This window comes from Equus przewalskii, chromosome 6, assembly GCF_037783145.1.
Source record: "Equus przewalskii isolate Varuska chromosome 6, EquPr2, whole genome shotgun sequence".
Classification (NCBI taxonomy): Eukaryota; Metazoa; Chordata; class Mammalia; order Perissodactyla; family Equidae; genus Equus; species Equus przewalskii.
The window spans coordinates 20,544,579-20,565,359 of NC_091836.1; the positions used below are offsets into that span (position 1 = coordinate 20,544,579).

At 39.5% G+C, this 20,781-nt stretch overlaps 2 protein-coding genes across 9 annotated transcripts in view; one reads left to right on the top strand and one right to left on the bottom strand.

Annotated features, from left to right (window-relative positions):
- Positions 1-1,043: 1,043 nt before the first annotated feature.
- BTG4 (BTG anti-proliferation factor 4) lies at positions 1,044-16,759 on the bottom strand. 3 transcript variants are annotated; one of them, XM_070623082.1, is made up of 6 exons: positions 16,669-16,759; positions 5,268-5,493; positions 4,496-4,693; positions 3,866-4,003; positions 3,076-3,274; positions 1,044-1,548 (listed from the first exon to the last, which is right to left on the bottom strand). In XM_070623082.1, exons 3-6 carry the CDS (start codon positions 4,666-4,668, stop codon positions 1,366-1,368), a joined length of 693 nt encoding a protein of 230 aa, XP_070479183.1. In that variant the 5' UTR covers positions 4,669-4,693; positions 5,268-5,493; positions 16,669-16,759; the 3' UTR covers positions 1,044-1,365. The 3 variants fall into 3 exon arrangements, with proteins under 3 accessions (XP_070479183.1, XP_070479182.1, XP_008525489.1); XM_070623081.1 differs by lacking the exon at positions 16,669-16,759 and adding an exon at positions 8,436-10,052; XM_008527267.2 differs by lacking the exons at positions 5,268-5,493; positions 16,669-16,759 and adding an exon at positions 8,436-8,545 and having other exon boundaries at positions 1,232-1,548.
- Positions 14,778-20,781, top strand: part of HOATZ (HOATZ cilia and flagella associated protein) — a 31,499-nt gene continuing 25,495 nt past the window's right edge. For 3 of the 6 annotated variants that reach the window (XM_070623083.1, XM_070623085.1, XM_070623087.1), the window contains exons 1-4: positions 14,778-15,053; positions 19,165-19,633; positions 20,147-20,185; positions 20,670-20,740. In XM_070623083.1, the coding sequence (XP_070479184.1) occupies positions 19,408-19,633; positions 20,147-20,185; positions 20,670-20,740 (336 nt within the window). In that variant the 5' untranslated portion in view covers positions 14,778-15,053; positions 19,165-19,407. Of the gene's footprint in view, positions 15,054-16,924; positions 17,069-19,164; positions 19,634-20,146; positions 20,186-20,669; positions 20,741-20,781 lie in introns of those variants that run through there. The other 3 variants (XM_070623084.1, XM_070623086.1, XM_070623089.1) reach the window with 2 other exon arrangements.

Genomic DNA, 20,781 nt, shown 5'->3' on the forward strand with positions numbered 1-20,781 from the left:
ATACAAAGAGATACACTGGAAAACACTATAGATAAGCCAAAATGGAATTATAAAAAAATGTTCAAGTAACCCACAGGAAGGCAAGGAAAAGAAAACAAATGAAAAACAGAATAAATTGAAAATTAAAGTGCAGACTTGAGACCTAACATATCTACAATTAAAATAAATGCAAATAGCCCAAATACACCAATTAAAATACAAATTGGTAGAAAATATGACAAGTATATGCTGTCTACAAGGAACTCATTTCAAATATAACAATATAGGCAGGTCGAAAGTAAAAGGATGGGAAAAGATATAGCACGCACACATTAATCAAAAGAAAGCAGAAGTGGCTGTATCAATATCAGATAAAGCAACATCAGGGCAAAGTAAATTACCAGAGACAGAGAGGGACATTATATAATGATTAGAAGGGTCAATCTACCAAGAAGACGTAGCAGTCCTAAATGTATATATACAAAACAACAGAGCTGCACAATATGTAAAACTAAACTGATAGAACTGAAAGGAGAGAGACAAATCACAATTATAGTTGGAGTCGTCACAAGATCCCCCTCTCAACAATTTATAGATCTAGACAGAAAAATCAGTATGTCTTCTTATTGTGTTTTCTTAATAAATTGTGTGTCAATTCTTACATCTGTACGTATATGTAGGATGACTGGAAAGATGGCCACCATTTAATGTTAATAATGGTAATTTCTGGCTGGGTAGTAGGGATTTTTTTCTTCTTGGGGGTGTGTTACTCTGTTAGCTTGAATTCTTTATAATGAGCATGTATCACTTTTATAAAATAAGTCATAATTAAGTCTGTTAAGAGGTTTAGAAATAAACCAAATTTTTAAAAAGATACACAAACAAGGGAGTTTTGCTCCTTAAAAAGTAATTTTAAAACAAGCCCTCACTGGTCTTGTAGAACCAGAATACTATACCATGAGGATCTCGCTTCCCTAAATGAAAGTCTACTTTTTCTTTTTTTAATGGCTAATGAAGAAACAAACTTTCAAAACTTTCTTACAACAAACTCAAATAGGAAGGTATTAAAAACACAATAAGTTTATTTAAACTGCTACTTTTCATAATTCATTGAATCTTATCACAGGTCAGTATCTTCATTCTATCATGTTATTGAGTACATTCACTAGTGTTACATAAAACTTCACATAAAATTAAATAAGAATTAAATTACAGCTAAGAACATAGTCATGATCTGTGTGAGAGGATTCACCATCATGCACTCTAGTCCCTAATGTGGTTATTTTTTCAGTTTCATGGGCCTCTCAACCTTAGACTCATTTTCCTTTCAGAGAAAAGTAACACAGCTTCTCTGAGCTCTATCCTACCGAGTGCTCAGTCACTGCATTATCGGTGCGTGTTGACCCAGTGGTACCTGTCCACCCGGTGTATGGCAGCAGCCCTATGACCCTTAGGGTTCTTATGCAACACATGATAAGCATTTTCTAGGAGGCCCATACGGCCATCCACCATATTATTTTTGCGGGGGATTTGGAACCAAGATTGAAAGGGTCGTTTCAAATTCTCAACCTGGAAAAGAAAAAGGAGGGGGAGGAGTGGGTATGAAGATCTTCTGTAAACTGATAAGCCAACTCTAAGGACCAAATACAAACCTGTAACTCAGAAGCTAAGCTTTTCAAAAGCATAGGAAGTACAATGAATAGAAATCAAAGTAGATAATCATCTTTGGAAAATTGGCTAGCATTTTGGAAGGTATAAAGTAAGTCAAGTGACATCTTTTAACAAAATTAATTCTTTAATCCAACTAAATAATTTAAAAACACATTTATTCAAATTTATGTGTATTCTTGGGTTCTTCCCTACCCCACCACCACCTCACTGGCCCAACCCAAAACTCTCTCATCATGATCTCTAAGGCTGAGGTCTAGAAATAGCCATTTTAAACATCCCAGATGACCCATACAGATGCTTTACAGACCACACTCCCAAAGGACATTCCACTAAAAGAATATAGCTGACTATAGATCTGATCCCTAGATGGAAGATCTTTAAAGATAAAAATAGAATTAAGAGCAAATATTTCACTACGTAGTTTTAAACTTTTATACATATAGGACTATATATAAACTATATATATAGTTTACAAAACTAAACGAGCTAGAGAAAAAATATTTGCCAATAATATGTCAAGGGGCTAAAATATTCCTAACTTTTGAAGAGCCTATAATAATACATTAAGACCTCAAGTGATAAATGGGTGAAGAAGAGAAAATCTGTAAGACAATAAGTACCCAAAATATTCTGGCACATGGAGAATATTTTTTAATATTTAATTAAGTTAATATCTATAATAGACAGCATTTTTAGGAAATTATTTTTAAATGAGAACATCCTATTTTAGGGAACATTATAAAACAGACACTTTCACATAGAGCTGATTAGACTACAAACAAAGACAGCTTTCTAGAAGGTATTCTGGCCATATATTGAGAACAATAAAATGACCATACCCAGTGACCCAGTAATTCCATGTCTGAGAATCAAGTCTCCAGAAATAACTTAAAACTCAGACATCTCTATAAAAACAATCAGCTTTTTTATATCACAACAATGTGGAAACAATTTAGATGACTACCGGTAACAGATTAGCTAAGAAAATTACAAGATGAACGAATATTTTTTAAAAAATTTTTTTAACTGCTCTGGTGGCAGGATTTCAGACCTTTGACCATTTCTAAATATTCCAAATTTTCCACGGGGAATGTTATTTTCTACTGGCAAAAAAGCCCACCAATTTTAATATTTAATTCTGAAGGAATTTAGGTGAAAGGAAACGTATGTATGTTCAAGTACTGTATGGAGAAACGGGACTACGAAAGATTGTGTACATACTAAGCACTCAGCCAAGCAGAAGGACTATATAAAGAAGAAAAAAACAGAAAAACTTCTTCTAGCATGTTAATATTGTCATTTTAACCTTTATAGTTTTGTTTTTTCCATGTTTTCCACTTGGTTCTCTGCTTTTACAGTGAGCATATTCTTTTTAGAATGAGAATAGAAAAAAGAAGTATAAAGAAGAACTGGAACACACTTTACCTGATAAATACTCTTTGGATTGTTGACTTTAGGAATTATCTGAGGTTCTTGGTTACAACCTTCTTCATCGGAGGAGCTGCCCGGGGAGGAGTCCAACGTGGCCCTACTAACAGCATAACTGATTTGTTGGGAGAGTTCCCGTTCCTCCCACCTGCCTTTAAAAGAAGCAATTGTAAATGGATGATTTTTCTCACCATACCTAAGTAGGAAAGGAAAGGAAAATATTCAGTAGGGATTCAACTTCTCGAAGTTTTGACCTCTAATCTTTTCTGGAGACAAGTCACTAATTTACAAAGAGTTACTTAAAAGAAACAGATTGAAATGGCTTGACAGCAAAGCTGAGAGGCATTATGACCTTCAGCTGCTACACTGTCATAATTAGTGGGGGTATTCTGTAAAAGCTATCTTGGTTAACAGCTCAGAAAAAGACAAGGACCAGTTTATTTTGTTTCAGCTAATGGACTCTGAAATGCCCAACGGTAAATAACTGTTCCCCCTAGATTTTGCCTATAACACTTAGACGTGATAATCTACGGTTGGCAGTTGGGTGCAGTGATTAAAGTCAAATTTCAAATACTATGTAAAATCTTTTTGCTTCCCACTCCATCCTCTCCTAATGGAAGTCTGTGTTGTCTAATAGATTCTAAAATCTTAGCCAACCACTGCCCTCACTGCTCACCCAGGGCTTTGGAGCATCATCTTTCACAAAGGTATACAGAGCTGACTAAATGACCTAAGGTTTCCAGGGGTCACAGAGCACACAGACTCTAACTCCAATGAAATTACTCACCTGCAACACACTTCAAAGGGATCTACCCATATGGTCATCTCCTTTGGGAGTCCCAGGTGAGAAAAATCCACATTGCTTTCAGCACAAGCCCTTTCCAGAATGGGATCTTTGTTTTGATTATTGTTTATCCTGATACATCTTAAAAAAATAATGAAAGGGAAACAAAGACGTGGTGACAGGTGCTTTCGTGGGAGAATCACGTTGTAGGCAAATAGTCCCGATACACACAGCTTCCACCTCACCCCACCCCCCAGCTTCCCCTAACCCCTTCCCCACCCTCCACAGTTTTACAAGATAAAACATAATTAACTTTTTACACCGCGAGTCAGAATGTGAGTTGCATTACTAAATCACACAATTAGTGCATCAAATCAAATGTTCACTGCATATCTTTCACGGTGAACATAAATTAGAATTGTTTAATCCACCTCACATAGGGGGTTTGTGCTATAATTTTCCACTGCACTGTCACCTGCTGCATCTCTTTCTTTCAAGCCCGCGTTCAAACAAATGATTTGAGCCCATAAAACTTTTGTGACTTATAGACCGCCAACAAAATCATTGCTGATGCTTGCGGCTTGCTTGTTGCTTCCCTTGTTGCTTGTTGCTGTACCACATCCTAGCTCTCACCTGAAGGCTTGCCCCTTAGAAGGGCAATCAGAGTGCCAGTGACTTCTGTATGTTTCAAACAAGATTGTGATCAGCTTTTCTGCAAAGTCTTCAATTTGCTGTTTACTCAGTCTGTCATGCTTTTTCACCAGTCTTGTGACAAAGAAAACTGTTGTTGCAATTTCATCCCTCATGATTCAAGAAAAACTTACAAGAAGTCTGCAGCCATTAAAAGGAAACAAGAAGAAATTAAAGAGAAATAAGGGTCTAACTTATTATCAACATGTAATTGCCATTTGGAAGTTTTTATACCATAAATTTAAAACAGAAATCATTTGCCAGTCTTTAACGAACTAAATAAGCCCATCAATACTATCAATAAAAACAGCCAAGAACACCAATTCCTCAACTAGCCAGCTTTAACGATTTTCAAAAAAAAAAATCTTTCTAAAACTTTAATACATTTAAGAAACAAATGAAACATCATTATGTAACTTAAATTTTAAAAAGTTCTGATATGGGGCAATAAACTATATAAGCACTACTTTTTAAAAACATATTTACAGAGAGCAAAAACATTTCAGGATACAATAGTTATAAAATGTGACTCAGGTTGCACACTTTAAGTAAAAGTTAAGGTTAATCAAACATATAATATACTTACCAGCAAAAGCTCTTCAGCCTCAACAAAAAGTGAGCCAGAATTAGAAGACACTCTGACCCACACCTGTTCTGTTAGTTTTAGGCTGAAGTTTATATAAGATGGGGCCCAAAAGCCTGAGAGGTACTTTACCTTACACAGGTGCTGTCTTTTAGGATAATCAGATAGCGTTTTCCAGGTCCCCATCAGGATGCTCCTTGGCATGTGTAGAGTGAGTTCTTTATTGAAAGTGGTTAAAGATTTTCACACTGGATTTGTATCTTCTATTTTGGTATTAAAGTCTTCTCTTTTATAACATAGATTGAGAATCAAGCCTTCTCCTTCCATATCCTAATATCCTACCTTCTGATAATTTCGTCTGTAATTGTAATTTGTCAACATATCAAAGAGTTGTGTCATGGATCTTTTATAAAACTTAAGACAACTTCCTTTGAACAATCATTACACTGACTACATCATTTTTTACTAAAATGTTTATTCGTAAAATAAGTGGAAGAAGAGGCCAGCCCCATCGCATAATGGTTAAGTTTGTGTGTTCCCCTTTGGCAGCCCAGGATTCAAGGGTTCAGATCCCAGGTGTAGACCTACACACTGCTCATCAAACCATGCTGTGGTGGTGTCCCACATACAAAACAGAGGAAGATTGGCATGGATGTTATCTCGCAGCCAATCTTCCTCACCAAAAAAAATAAGTGGAAGAGATCTCAGAGTTTATCTAATCTCACTTATTCTCAAAGTGTGGGTCACTGACCATCTCATTTGGACCCACTGGGCTGCTTGTTAAACATGCAGATTCTTGGACCTTATCCCAGATCTACTGAATCAATACTTCTAAAGGTGAGGCCTTGGAATCAGTGTTTAACAAGTTCCCCCAGGTGACTCTTATACCCACTAAAATTTAAGAACCACCATGCCTGACATAAAAGTCTTTAAACCCACAGTAAGTGGTCATTCAGGGTCTTCATCGTGAAAAAGAATTCATTCCCTTAGCAGGAAGCCCATTTCATTTCTAAAAAGCTCCAGATATCAGGCAGTCCTTCCTCCCTATCAGGAGCCCAGTCCACCTCTTTGATTCTCTCTCTGTGCTGCCTAGTTTTTCGTCTAGAACTACAGAGGTTCTATCTAACCCTCCACCACATGAAGACACTTCAAATACGAGCGTTCAGCTTCCCCGGGTCTTCTCTTTTCGGGCTAACTATTCTCAGCTTTTTAACAGTTCTTCCTACAGACATGTTACTCAGATTACTCAGACACTTCTCTGAGCTCGGTGCTCACGTCTGGATGAGTTCCAGGCATGTCAGGAATCCCCTTTTAACGTGTGGAGCTCAGAATCACACACAGTGCTCCGGGTGTGCTCCCCCTTACAGAGTAGAGTGAGGCTGTCACCTCCCTTGCTCTGAATTACAGTCAATCACATATTAAAGCCTGCCTAGCCGTTGTTACAGGAAGGCTATACAGCAGAGCAGCTAAGAAATCAGCTAGAAAGTCAAGTGTCATGGGACTGAATCCCGGTCCCTAGCTTACTAGAAACTTGGGGAAGTTTCTCAACCTCTCTAATCTTCAAAATCTCAACTATAAAAGGGGGTAAGAAGAGCACCCAAGGCCTTGGAATCAGACTGCCAGATTTGAATCCTAGCTCAATTTACCACATGACATTAGCAAGTTATTTAACTTCTCTGTGCCTCAACTCCCTCATCTATATAAAAGAAACAACAGTACCCACTTTGTAGGGTTGTTATCAGAATTAAGTGTAAAATGTCTAGAACAGCACCTGATACTCAGTAAATGCTCCATAAATGTTAGATATTATTACTTCTAGGACAATTACCATACTACTACTATTGTCTTACAACGTATTTGTCAAGATTAAAGTATATGAAGCATTTAGCAGAGTGCTTAGCATGTAGTAAGTGCTCAAAAAGTGATAGCTTTTCTTATTAATAAATGTAAGTTTATATTTATCATTTTATTACATCTTTTCTAATGCTTTGTGGCTTAAGTGGTGTATAAAACAACTACCTATTGCAGCTATACCTATCAGATTTCATTGTGTTAAATTTAGACCACCACTATAGGGAATCCAGATTATCTGTGACTCTGATCTTGCCATCCAATAAATTTCCTTATCTTTTTGGCTACCTGTTATCTGTAAATTTGACAAGAATATGTCCTGCTACATGTAATGAGTACATAAGTTGAATAGGATAAAGATGAAGCAGAGTGCTTTGACAAAATCCAAGTCACTCTCGAACACACTGGCATATATTCTAGAGAGAGCTGCAAGCACATACTCTTTAGAAGTCATTCTGTAGCCTAACTGTTTACAGTAACATTAGTACTACTATTTTGAAACTGTTATATGTATAGAGAGAGAGATGGAATAGAATAGGGTAATGAAAATATTTAACATTGTTATGAACTAAGATTTTCAATGTAAGGAAAAAGGGATAAAATTGTAAAATCAAACAAATTTAAGTAAAAATCCTATAATGTTAAATCTGGAATGGCAATATTAATATGAACTTGTGATTTTTTTCTTTTCAAAAATATGTATTATTCTGTCCACTGAAAAGTCCTAGAATCAATAAACAATCCTAACACTCATTTAATGGGAATCAGCCATTTCCCACTTAAAAAAAAAAATCCTTGGGGAAATGGCTGATTCCAGTTCTAGTTCAGGTAATATATGAGATGCGCCTGGAATGAATTATACCAGAAATCAAGGAAGCTATGCAAAACCAAAGGGTGATGTCAAAAGACACAAGAAGAGCTCCCACTGGCCAAAGGTAATTCATTTTGAACATTGTAACAGATACTGAGGTCCTTCAACCAGTTCCCCTCTTCAAGGTCAACACGATCATCTCCCAACTGCTGGCACCATCAAATGCTGATGGCTCATAGTTGCATCTCTCATTGGAAATTGCTCTCAGAAACTATCTCAAGGTAAGTTAGCCACTGACCAAGGGGTGGCCTGCAGCCACAGCTAATGTGGGGATACAAAAACCTGGCCCCTTTGCCTCAATTTGCAATGACTCTGAAGGGCCACCCCATCTCCAGAGCTCCCCATAAGACAGCTGAGACTTCAGTTGCAACGCATCACTGGGCCACCTCTCCCTCGGCCCAGTCCTCTCTTTCTCACTCCCTTATGTGTATATCTCTCAAGATGACTCCCCAGTAAATCTTCTGCGTGCAACTCCCCATCCCACAGTCTGTTTCTAAGGAACCAGTCTAAGACAGTTTGTACCAGAATGTTTTAAGGAAGCAAACTCTAAAATGTGATTTTGAAGATGGATTACTCACCTGCTGGCTGGAATAAAAACCTCATTGCTAGTACTAGCAGAAGATGGATATGGATAGCTCCTGGCATGCTGGAGTGGTGTAACTGCTAAAACTTTCACCAGTGATGAACTGAGAAGAAACACAGATATTAGGGGGTGCACTGGCTAGTGTAACATCTTTGATGCTTAAGTATGAGAAATGATGATTCAAGGACTACAGAAATGGATGGGTGAGCACCTCGATATCTAGTAACAACACGATTTAATAATCTAGTTCAATTCAATTTGGTAAGTATTTAATCATCTACTATATGCCCAGAACATATGAAAATAAAGTGCGACTAGGACATTAATGATCTTCCACTTTCACAGTATCTGATTTGTTTCAGCTTTCCATGATATATTTCTCATCCCCCTCATTCCATTGCAGGGGTCCAAAACTGCTGCTCTTTGGAATCATCTGAATATCTTTTAAAAATACTGATGCCTGACTCCTACCCCCAAACATTCTGATTTAATTGGGATGGAGTACAACCTGGGCATCAGGATTTTTAAAAGCTCCCCAAGTGATTCTAATGTGCACCAAAGGTGGAATATCATTAAAATAGATATCTCCTAGCTATCAAGGAGATTTTAAATTTATTTTACACTGGTTATTTTTTTTTTTTTTTTTGGTGAAGAAGATTGGCCCTGAGCTAACATCTGTTGCCAATCTTCCTCTTTTTGCTTGAGAAAGATTGTCTCTAAGCTAACATCTGTGCCAGTCTTCCTCTATTTTGTACGTGGGACACTGCCACAGCATGGTTTAATGAGCAGTGCATAGGTCCACACCTGAGATCCAGGCCTGCAATCCCCAAGCCACTGAAGCGGAGCACTTAACCACTTAACCACTTAAGAACTTAACCACTACGCCACCAGGCCAGCCCCTATTTTACACTTTTGAGTGGTTAGTAATGCCTTAAGCTTAACAAAGATTATTATAACAAATTTGCATCATTTATTCTCGTCTTTTCTAGCCTTTGCTGGGATAACTTTTGCAAAGATTACTTCTTAAATTTATCTTAGAAGTAACAAAACTGAAAATCAAGACAACTACTCATGTATTGCTGGAAATAAAATTTGCTTCAGAACTAAAGACAACATATGCATTAGCAGATACTCAAATTTTTTCTTTCCAAATGTTTGCATTTACAATATTAAACTGGTGCCAGGGGCTTTCATTATTTCACCTTCCTGGATGACATACTGTTCTATTGCTCTTCAAGTTGGTGACACACATTAGCTGATGAGGCTTTGAACCCTCCCCTAGCGTTATTTTCTGCAACAGGCCCAGGCAGGCCTTGGAAGTTCTGAATAGAACAGTAGAATAGCAATGTACTTAGATTTCAGAAAAGAACAATCAAACAGAAACTAAACATCACGCAAGACTTCCTTCAGTTGCTTGTTTACAATGATTTTAAACACCTTATTTAAATCACCTCCTACATCTTAATGACAACCATACCTTCTATTATCATTAACATTCACTCAGCGTCTATTTACTGACCATCTACTACATATTAGATACTGCTAAGTGCTGTGGGATTAAAAGAAAATTCATCTCTCCTTCCAAGAGGTTTATAATCTAGAGAAGAAAATCAGATATGTACACAAGTGACCATTTGGATACAAAGTTTGCGAAATGGGGTACTCAAAAACTGCTGCATGTTTCAAGCATGGTGACCAAGACAATAATGTTACCAGTGAAATAAGTGAGTTTGGCAGAAGAGCCAGTATAAGAAGAACAACGGTTGGTTCAGGTTGAGATATACTGAGTTTCCGATGGCAATTAAACACCCAAGTAGTAATGGCCATTGAAAGCATATTAGATTTTAGCAGAAGCTCTAGCCTAGGACAGCTTAAGCCAAACTCATATTTAAGTAAAATAGAAAATGGCTGCTCAAATTTGAAGACAAAAAACAACTCTTCCACTGTTTTTACGTAATGCCTAAGATCCCATCATATGACATTTATTGCCTTGATTAAGACATTGTCTTTCCGTGACTTCCTTTTGAAAATGTCCAATGAGTTCTCCACAGTAGAAGAAAAGGATCGTGTTCTGTCTGGAGACGTTTGGAAGAGGGAAGGAAGCCTGGGGAGGGCGCCACAGAAAATGAAGAAATTTGAGGTTTCTGGCCGTGTGAAATGAGGATGAAGAACAGAACAAAGGGGAAGCATCAAAGACATATTTTACCTTTTTATTAAGCTTATAACAGAGAATCAAATGGTATAAAACATGAAAATAACCAAAATGGCCTTGTACAAGTAATAGTTTCCAGAATTGCATTTCTTCATTTTAACACGAGGGAATTCAACTTGATCACTAAGGTATCTTCAAGCCCCAAGGTTCACCAATAAAGATAAACCTTCAACATCTGATTCTACGTTTGTCTTCTTGATTTTAGCTAAACTTCATCTATAAAATGAAAATATTTACATATAGAAGTTCAAACATAGGCAAAATAATTTTAAAATAGCATCTAAATTGAACATAAAATTCACTGGACTTCTGATGTCATAAGCAGTCTTCTAATCAGCCCTATTTGATTTCATTAGCTGCCATTCCTTAAGCTGCAGCTCACATCCCTAGGCTCATCCACCCATTTGCAAATGCACGTCATTGCTAATGAGGGAAAAAATAAAGACGTTTTAGCAAAAATACCACTTCAGACAAAAAGTGTATTTTTTTGATAACAACAAGTAAGTAGCACCATTTTGTAAAGCAATGAACTAATTCTACAACCCACACAGGAACTCAGTCCCATTATGATCAAACTGCATATAAAGGCAGTTATATGATCGAAACAAAACTGCATATACCAAAATTCAACCCAAATCAACCCAAAGGAAATTAAGGTTAGAGCTGCCTAACCTACTAAGAGAAACTCATTTACTAATAAACTAAATGAATCTTAAACCATATGATGCTTCTTTTTCATAAAGTTATCATGCTAGTGTTTTATTTACCATAAGCCTTTTTCTATTTTATTTTTATTTTCTATGTGCATTATTGAGCACTCAGAAGGTTAGTGGCATTGTGCCAGAGGGCACAAAAAGATATATATATCATGCATTAAGTTGGAAACCAAGATAGCCCACTAAAAATACTTGAGGGTGTGAGAAATTGTATATACAGTGCTCTGCCCTAATATAATAAATATGTGTTACATATACCAGCACTCTGTACTATTATAATAAAATGCTAATTTCAAAATGCTATTAGAGTATTGGAGAATAATGCTCTCTTACTAATGGAAAGTACTAATTATAGAAGGAATATATTAAGTGCAAAAGGAGTTAGAGAAGGGAAAGATCACCAAGGGAATGGCACCAAGGAAGATTTTACCCAGGAATTAGGACTTGAGCTTGAGACTGAAACAAGCTACAGATGAGCTGAGTAGGGAAGGACCACATGAACTTTACTAAATGTCAGCATGATGAAATCCTTGAGATGTATTCTATGGATGCAGAGGAAATAAAGATAACAAGTGAGAGTTACGGAATTTTTAAAAACTAAAGAATTTAAATTCCACCTAGAAAAATGGCTTAAGTGCGAAATGGGGAGAGTAGAAATAAAAACAAGAATAAGTAGACACAGAACGATGCTTAAGAGAATGGCATTTTAACGTATTTTCATTCTTGTAAATGAATTAACAAGATAATCAGTCAATTTCCTCCATTTGGCTTCATAGCGTTACAGGACACATCCTAGAACTCATAAGAATAGACTTTCTTTGTGCCCCTAGACTGCGTGTTCACTTGAAATTACCTCTGTAAACCTTGAAAATCTACCTGAGGTTTTTTGGAGAGGTCACAGAAGCTCATCAGTGGTGGGCAGTGCCCAGGAAAGCTAATCTGTTTAGTCATAGCCTAGAGAAGTTCATGGCCCCTCCAATGACTCACAGAATAAAGCCCTGAAACGTTCTGGTAGGGCCAGTGCAGTCACCTGCTGCCCTATGGCTAATTTCGCTGACCAAACGTTATGATGTGGTGGTGCCAAGGGAGTGGTTTCCTTTGAATTCCCATGTGTATATGACCCTGTTTAAAACAGCCTGGCTTTTGTGATCGTCCTCGCTGCTTCTCCTTGTGGACTAACCCTTCTCAAGATTTACTTCCTCCTGCCAGCCCCTCAATACAGCTGGATACTCTCAGAGCTGCTCCTGCGCTTTCTGCTTTCCTCATTCTATTCTCTATTCAGGAAAAGCCCATTGCTGTTAGTCAGCTACTCTGTCCTCTGTGAACCATAGCAGGTGCTGGAGGGTCAATGAAAACTAAGACACTGTACCTTTCTTGGGGATCTCATTTATCCTCACGAATTCAACTATTACAGCTTTAGAAAACTACTAAATTTCTCCTTCACTTCTGGCCTCTTTCCAGAGTTCCAGCTCCATATACCTAACTCCACCACAATGTCCTTCCATTACCTAAAACTAAACATGCGCAAACCTAAACACATCATAATTATCCTTCGCCTGGATTTGCCTCGCAACATCTCCACTTGTCATTGAAACCTGAAGGTTAATCTTGTTCTCGCTCTCTTCACTTTAACCAGTCACCAAGTCCTATGAAGTGTCCTTCACAAGTCTCTCTTATTCATACCATATATTTAATACACCACTTCATCCCAAGGCGATGAAAATAACCTCCTCCATGGGCTTTCAGTCTCCTTGTCTCTCTCTCTTCTAATCTATGCCAATTTATTAATCTCCATAAAACAACACATTATATAAGTCATAGGTCCTTCAGTCATTCTTCAGAAGAATGAGATTAAAACTCCCTGGCCTGAAATTTACAGTCCTCCATGATCTATCTCCTACTAACCTGCCTCTCTAATCTTACTTCCCCAGTGGGAACACGCTCATTGCTCTCCCAATTGACCATGTATATTATGGTCTTCATGAATATACTTGTGCTTTTCCTTCATAAGTTGCTCCTGCTACCAAGAACATCCATTCTCCATCTTCTTCCTTTACCTATGTCCTGCTCTTCCTTCTAGCTCGATCCCATATTTTCCATACAGCCTTCTCTGTGTCCCAACTTTTGGTGATTTTCCCTTTTCCTTTTTCCTAAATACTGGCAATAATGAAGCTTACATTAGTATTCAGGAGTCTTTAAACACCTATTAATCTAGCCACCTTGGTATTTAATATAATTATATATAATACAAATATATAAATAATAAATTATTATATTGCATACATTAATATAATTAATACACTATAACTTTCTTAATTAATTATCTATGTATACAAATTGTCTATCACTCCAACTTGACCATAAATCCCTAGACTGTGTTCCTTAAAGATGGTAAATATACAACATGGTTGCTCCTACTGCTAAGCCGTAACTAAGGGCTCAAGCAATTTTAATTATAAAGCCTATTTTTTAGATTGTGATTTACTAAAAGATAAATTAATCTAATGTTTTCATATTGGAAGCAACAGTATCGATTAATCAATAAATATAAACAAGAAGCTAATTAAGAATCTGGTGCACTCTTACTAATAAGAGTACCATGAAATGGAATCAGATTTATAAAATTATAAAAACTGCTGGCAGTTCATTTTAGCTGGAAAGAAAACATCCTCTCATAATTCAACGGATTCACTGATTTTTAGTTCTTTAAAGGCACTAAATTGACTTCAGTCTCCTCTTGCTTCAACATATAAACTAGTTCCTAAATATAGTATTATGAATGTTAATAAAGTAATCTGACAATTACTGATCTATCTAAAAATCAAAACATGGTTTTATATTTCCTAAGAGAAAACACACATTTTTTAAAAACAGGTTTAGAAAGAAGCTGCTAAAATCCGGTAATTTCTAATCAGTCTGAGTCTTCTCTTCTTCCTCCCTGACAACATCCATCAAAAGCTATGGAAGATACAAAATGTTCAGATGGTGTGTTTGCGTGTGTTGACAGGAGAAAATAGGTTGTCTCCATCTTTTGTAATTCCTCAGTCCCATCACCCTAGCCTCTTATCTAGGAGTGGTAAATCTAGCCAATATAAATTTGCCAGAGCTAAAGCAGAAGGTATTTGTTTTCTGTACTCTTCCTGGTTTCCTCCTAATCACCAATCTCACCTCCTTTCCTTGGTGCTCCTTCTCCATCACCCTAATCACCAAAAGCCCAGAAATTAAATAAAACAGTAAACAATTCCCCTGAAAGGTACCTTCCTGGTGCTGTCTAAAACAAATGCAATCTTCTGTTTGGGCATTTAAAACACCACGAGCATTCTTCCTTAGATTAAACCGTGGGTCTCCCTGGTCTCCAGGCATGCCTAGACATGAACCATAAAGGCAATGAGATCCGTGGAGTTTCTCTAGTAACTGCGGGCCAAACCAACAGCAACCCTAAGAACAAGCATTCTGGTTTTTTTTAAACAGAACTAGGCCACACACATTTTCTCTCGTTACTTTTTTAGTTGTACTACTTACAAAATAAACTGCCTTTAAAAACATTTATTTCAATAGGCAATGAATTTTGATGACTTTTATATATGAGTTTTATTTTTTACTATCTCTGAAGAAAAGTTTTAAAAATCTAAATTTCAAGGTGTCTACTGCAACCATTGCCTGGGATGGCAGCAATCCAGCTCAGGTAAGACATGCAAGATGCAACTAATAATCATAAAATGTCAATCAGGAAGAGGTATTAAATAGAGTATTGGGTAAAAATGACTAACAATTTAAAAGAGCAGAACTGTTTTTGTAACTATATCCTAATCAAGACTTATAAGTCTACATATCGTTAATGGAATGGAGTCTACGCCTGAATTTATTTTTACATATATATTTATAAAATACAAAATTAGCTCTACAGTTTTCTCTAGAAAGCTCAGTGGTTAATTAGCTCTGATTTCAGCCTGTTGCCTGGTGTGGCTTAGTACATTGTACATGTTAAGGGAGTATGAGGAATTTATGTAATGTGTTCTGCATTGTGCCTCTCCCAAAGATATGATGAATACAAATTATAGTTAGTTGTAAATGACCTGTCTTTTGCAATTTAACTTTACAAGTTAACTGTTACCATTAAGCTTTCTGCACTGTACATTTTATACTTCGCTCTGGTTTCTTACTCTTCAACTGGTATTCGCAGAACAAATGATGCATTGGGCAAAAAATGTGCTGTCTTTCATATTCAAAGAGAACACTATAACTCACGCAAACTTATCCCTGGAAAGTTCTCCTGGTGTTTCAGTAGTGTGAGTTTGGAATTTGTGTTAATGATCTTGATTACCTGCCCTTATCCATGTTACATCTGTCAGGTGGCATCTATGAGACCATTTGCTGGTCTTAGGGAATCAATCTATAGCTGGGAAGTTTCCCTTTGGGAAAAATAATTTAGAACTAAGCTTTCAGGGTCAACAAGGAGTACTCTATACTGGGTGCATGTGGACCATGTGTGAGGGGTGGCGGGTGGCTACTTCCAGTTGAGTTCTACAAAATGTTTAATCAGAGAATATTCTTTATCCTCTCCTGATTCATTCATTGAAGGAAAAGTGGGGAAGGAGTAACTAAAGGAAAGAAATATTAGTTGAGGTCTCCCAGAAATCCTCCGTCACTCTCCTCTTTGCCCACTCTACCCCAACTTCACACAGAAACACATCTACATCATCAAATGTGGAATTGTAAGAATAAGAAAATGTAACTAGTCACAAGACATCGTTTCTTTGGCCTCCCCAGCCCTCCCCCTGAATGCCCAAATTTAGTCTTGCTTCAAGGATCTGCTCAAGTGTCACCTCCTCCACGAAACTTCGTTGACCAATTACAGTTCTGGTCGATGTCCCACTCTACCCCCTTCTATTTCTACCCAATTTAGTGTGTATTATATACTGTCTTGAATGGTAAATAATGTGTATTCACTCCATGTTACCAAGAACGTACATATGGAGGGTGGAATGAATGACTTCGGTGCTGACCATATAGGAGATAGTTAAATAAATATGTGCTACAAATAGGAATAGTTTTGCCTAAAGCTGACCTTCAGAGTACGAAACTTTGGCCTTGATATCAAAAGCACGGCACTTTGATCTAATTAACAGCTGGCTAGCACAGTGACCAGAAGATCCAGCCTTCCACCTCATTGCATGGCCCTCCAAAAGTATAAGGGGAACCCAAGGGTACAGGTGGGACTCTCAAAGGCAGCCCTCCCACATGTCAGAGGCTACCCAGGCCTATCTCCATTTGGAAAATTTGAGCCTACAATTTGGTACCTGACAAGCTGTTTTCCCCAACAGGGATGGGTATGAAAACTGGGTGGGTTTGTGGGGTTTCTCGGGGAGGAGGAAGGGAGATGTCCCTCCCTCCCTATCAGGAAGAGAAACTTCTCAAGAATCTGTGCCTCTGTCTCCAGGGCCTCTTCCCTACAGGGGCCCGCCCTCTGCCCCTTCTCGTAGCTTCCTCCCCTCCCCCATCTCGCCCCTCCCCCATCCCACCCCGTCTCGCGCCCGCCCCACCCCCTCTGCCCGCGGGGTTCCAAGGGCGGTTGGCCCGCCACGGCCACGGTCACTCGGCCACTCGGAGCTGCACGGGGTTGAGAGAGCCGGCTCTAGGGTTTGGGCTAGGAACCGAAGAGAAGTTTTCTGGAGACGGGTCGCACCGAGAGTGAGGGAGGTGGGAGCTGCGCCCGAGAAAGCTGAGGGCAAAGGAGAGGGGACGGAGACCTGAGGGAGAGGGCCCTGGGAGGCGCGGGCGATCGCGGGGCAGGGGAGGTGAAGCCAGCCGGTCGGGCCCTCCCTGGAGTCACCTAGGGTGGGGGCGCCCGGCCCCGCGGGTGCAAGTCCCCTTTGGAGCGCCGCCCGCTGGCTGTGCCACGCCAAGTGTGCGCGGCGAGTCCGGCGGGGACCAGCGCAGCCCGCGGGCCCGGCGAGGGTCCCCGGTGGGTCTGGGGGCGTCTGCTGGGGCCAAGCACTGTCAGGCGTCGCCTCGGGTGAAATGTGGGGCCGAGGCGCGCCCCGATCCGCGGCCCGCTAGCTCGGGGACACCTAGTCGGCGCTGCGGACCGTCCGGGAGCTGCAGCCCGCCGGCGCCCGGTGCTCGGTTTGTAGGCAGTGTAATTAGCTGATTGTACTCTGGAGCTTACAATCACTAACTCCACTGCCATCAAAACAAGGCACAGCATCACTCGCCGCCCTGCTGGGAGGAGGACGCCACCCTCCGCGGCGAACTGCCGACCCGAAGCGTTTGAGAAGAGAAAGCTGCGCTTCGAGGCTGGATGCGTCAGCATTTCTTCCGCGCGGCGCGGCGAGCGCGTGGTCCGCGTGCGAGCAAACCCCCTGCAAACGCAGGCGGGCTGATGCTTCTAGCTGGAGTTAGTTAGCTATCGCTAGGAGTAAAAGCAAGATTGGGCGATCCCATGTAAGGAAAGCAAAATCTGGGGCGTTTAGTAGCTTTAATTGTAAGGTGTAAAGACGTTTGAATTGCTGGGGCAAGCCCCCTGTGTAACGTTCAGAGCTGTGAGTCACTGTGCCTATTTTCCAATGTTTATCAGGGTACTCACCAATCCACCAACTAAAGTGAGTACCACGGAGCCAGTGATCTGCCTGTCACGACGCATGGGGGCACCAACTTGAGACTGAAGTTTGTGATGAAAGTAAAGCTTTTTTGCTGTGAGTCTAGTTACTAGGCAGTGTAGTTAGCTGATTGCTAATAATACCAATCACTAACCACACGGCCAGGTAAAAAGATTTGGGAATTCAACCAGATGAGCTGCGTGTGCACACCGTTGGGTTTGGGGGCAAGAAGGGGATTGGAATACCCTAATAGTACGCATTGCCTGTTTATCCATAGCTCAGCCAAGAGAGAAATCAGCATTTTAGCTGCTAAATATACAACATGTGTAGTAAATATACATTTTTAACATATAATTTTTCAATGTTCCTTCAGGCGCTTAACCAAAAAAATTTTCAGATATATTGAGGAATAGAGGTTTTCTCTCTTAGCTCATTTATGTCATTGTGTAAACTTGTGATTATTGACTTTTGAACTATCTTTCTGTAAGACTGTATTACTATTTTGAAAGAATAAAGTGCCCTAAAGTCATAAATTGTGGTCATTCATGTGTCCATTGCCTTTCCTAAGTTGGCTTTATGATGTCCTTCTCAGCGCCTGCCACAGTAATTATAACTTTCCTATCGCTAAAATGGTTAAATTGTTCCTAGATTAACAAAATCTCCCGGGAAGGCTGTTCACAAGCACTTTTTAGTATTTTTCTAAGAACACGTTAACAAAATTTTCCGTATTTTTCATGAAGGGACTGAGTCCACTCATCAGGTATACCCCTTCTTTGAAGTGATCGTTTACAACTGTTGCGATCCAGGCAACTTTTACTGGGACTGATTAGCAAATGTAGTTACAATTTAACCCAGCTTCTTTCCTAAAATTTGTCTTAAAGGATTCAGGGGGAAATGTATAACCAACGCTATATACGTAGATACCTATCCGCCCAGTTCAGACCTCTAGTTCCCACAGGGTAAGATGTCAGCTGCCCTATGGAATTCTCCAACCGATGCAGACCCAGAACTTCCACATGGGGGATGCTGAGTTGGGGGCAATCTGGTGTAGAAGGGGTTATTGGGGCGGCGGGGCTAAGGAATTGAAAGCTTTCTTTAGATAGCTTTTTTGGCGTGGAAGCTGGGGTGGGGGTGGGGAGGCAGGTAGAAGGCTGACGGGATGTGAGAGCTGAATGGCTCTCCCACTGACTCCAACAGGAGAGGACACGCCCCAAGATTAGTGTTTTGACTCTCCGATCTCGACTCCAAGGCTTGGACTGGTCCGGAAGCCTGTCATCACTGCAGAAGTGGGCTTCAGATGGCCCAGAAGCGCGCGCTGGACCCCAACATCTACCGACGAAACTAAGGGCTTCCAGCCGAGACTGTTGTCAACTTGGCAGTTCACCAAGGGGCGGGGCTGGGAGACGGGAGAGGGAGCTTGGAGAAGCGTCCTGAGTTGCCATGGAAACGAGGCCCAGTAGCAGTCCTAGCAGCGGACAGGAGCCCCCTGAAACTTGTCCCCAGGGATTACTGGTGTTTGCTGGCTCTTCAGAAAAGGATGCCAACTTAGCCAAGCAGTTCTGGATCGCGGCGTCAATGTATCCTCCTAACGAATCTCAGTTGGTGCTGTCCAGAGGTAGCAGTCAGCGTCTGCCGGTGGCGGGGTGCCCTAAGAGCAGTGGGCTTGGTGAGTAGCTGCCTCCTATGGATGATTTCTGCCTCCACCGTAACTAACCTGGAAGATTCCAGAGCCCCTCCCAGGGAAAACTGCCGAACCTAATTCTAAAACAAGAATCTCATTGCAAATTAAAACCCTATACAAATAGTTATTAAACCTTCTCGGCAATCCTGCCACCCAAAAAGGATCAATGGCATCTCTGTTACATCTTAAACATACATTTTAAAGTATCCCTTAGATTATGGCATCTATTTGCTAAACAGTATAGAATAATCTGGGAGAATGTTATATGTTAGCTGAAAGGATATTAAAGGTAGTTGTTTACATAATTGAGTTCAAACATGAAAGCCCTGCAGAAAGTTGAAAGCAAAGTCAACACTGGGAACAAGTTTCCTGACCTGTAAGACCTTAGTAAAGCCTAAGATACGGAAAAATGCCATTTTTATAGGTATAGAAAGTTTAAATACCTTTAACGCTGTGGTTTTTCCAATAATTTCTTTATTTCCTTTTTATATCTTTTAGGGAAAAATTACTCGCAGCCTCTTTTTCCTAAGCAAAGCAGTAAGTACCAAGTTTTATGCCTTTCAACATCCTGATTCCTAGATTCTTCAGAAAATAGGTAATAAGCATAAGCCTGCAACTTTACACTTTGGGATAACTTTTTGAATAACATACCAATGAGACCCTGCCTCAGGGACCACCCGATTTCTCCAGAGGAAAATGTCTAATTTCCTATAACACTTTAAATAGGAATGTAGTAATTGGAATCTCTGATACTGCAAATATGTCCTCTTTGGAGACCTTTTCTCGTCTCTGGACTCAGGCTGACTCCTAAAGAGATTAGAGATTCCTTGCAACCATAGCCAATTAATTCAGTCTCCAGTTATTTCGAATCTGACTTATAAAGTTTCAAGACATAGTGCATATTCGTGTTTACCTTCCTACTCTATGTATTGCCTTTTAACCTTTATCCAGTTATATACCAACATGATTGTAAATTCATGATAAAATTATTTCAGATTGAATTTGACTTTATTTGCTTTAGAGAGTATAGATCCCGTTGCTGAAACCCTAAAGATTCAGGAATCTAAGGAGAAAGAAAAGTATCTCCAAAAGGTAAGCCAGTATTTCAGAAGATCATCTGATGTTCATTACAT

Excerpts from the sequence above, each read along its gene's own strand:
- BTG4 (XM_070623082.1), bottom strand. The coding sequence starts at position 4,668 with ATGAGGGATGAAATTGCAACAACAGTTTTCTTTGTCACAAGACTGGTG. Across the intron at positions 3,275-3,865 it reads CCCTTTGAAGTGTGTTGCAG|GTATGGTGAGAAAAATCATC; the intron begins GTGAGTAATTTC and ends TTTCCTACTTAG. Across the intron at positions 1,549-3,075 it reads ATCCAAAGAGTATTTATCAG|GTTGAGAATTTGAAACGACC; the intron begins GTAAAGTGTGTT and ends TTTCTTTTCCAG.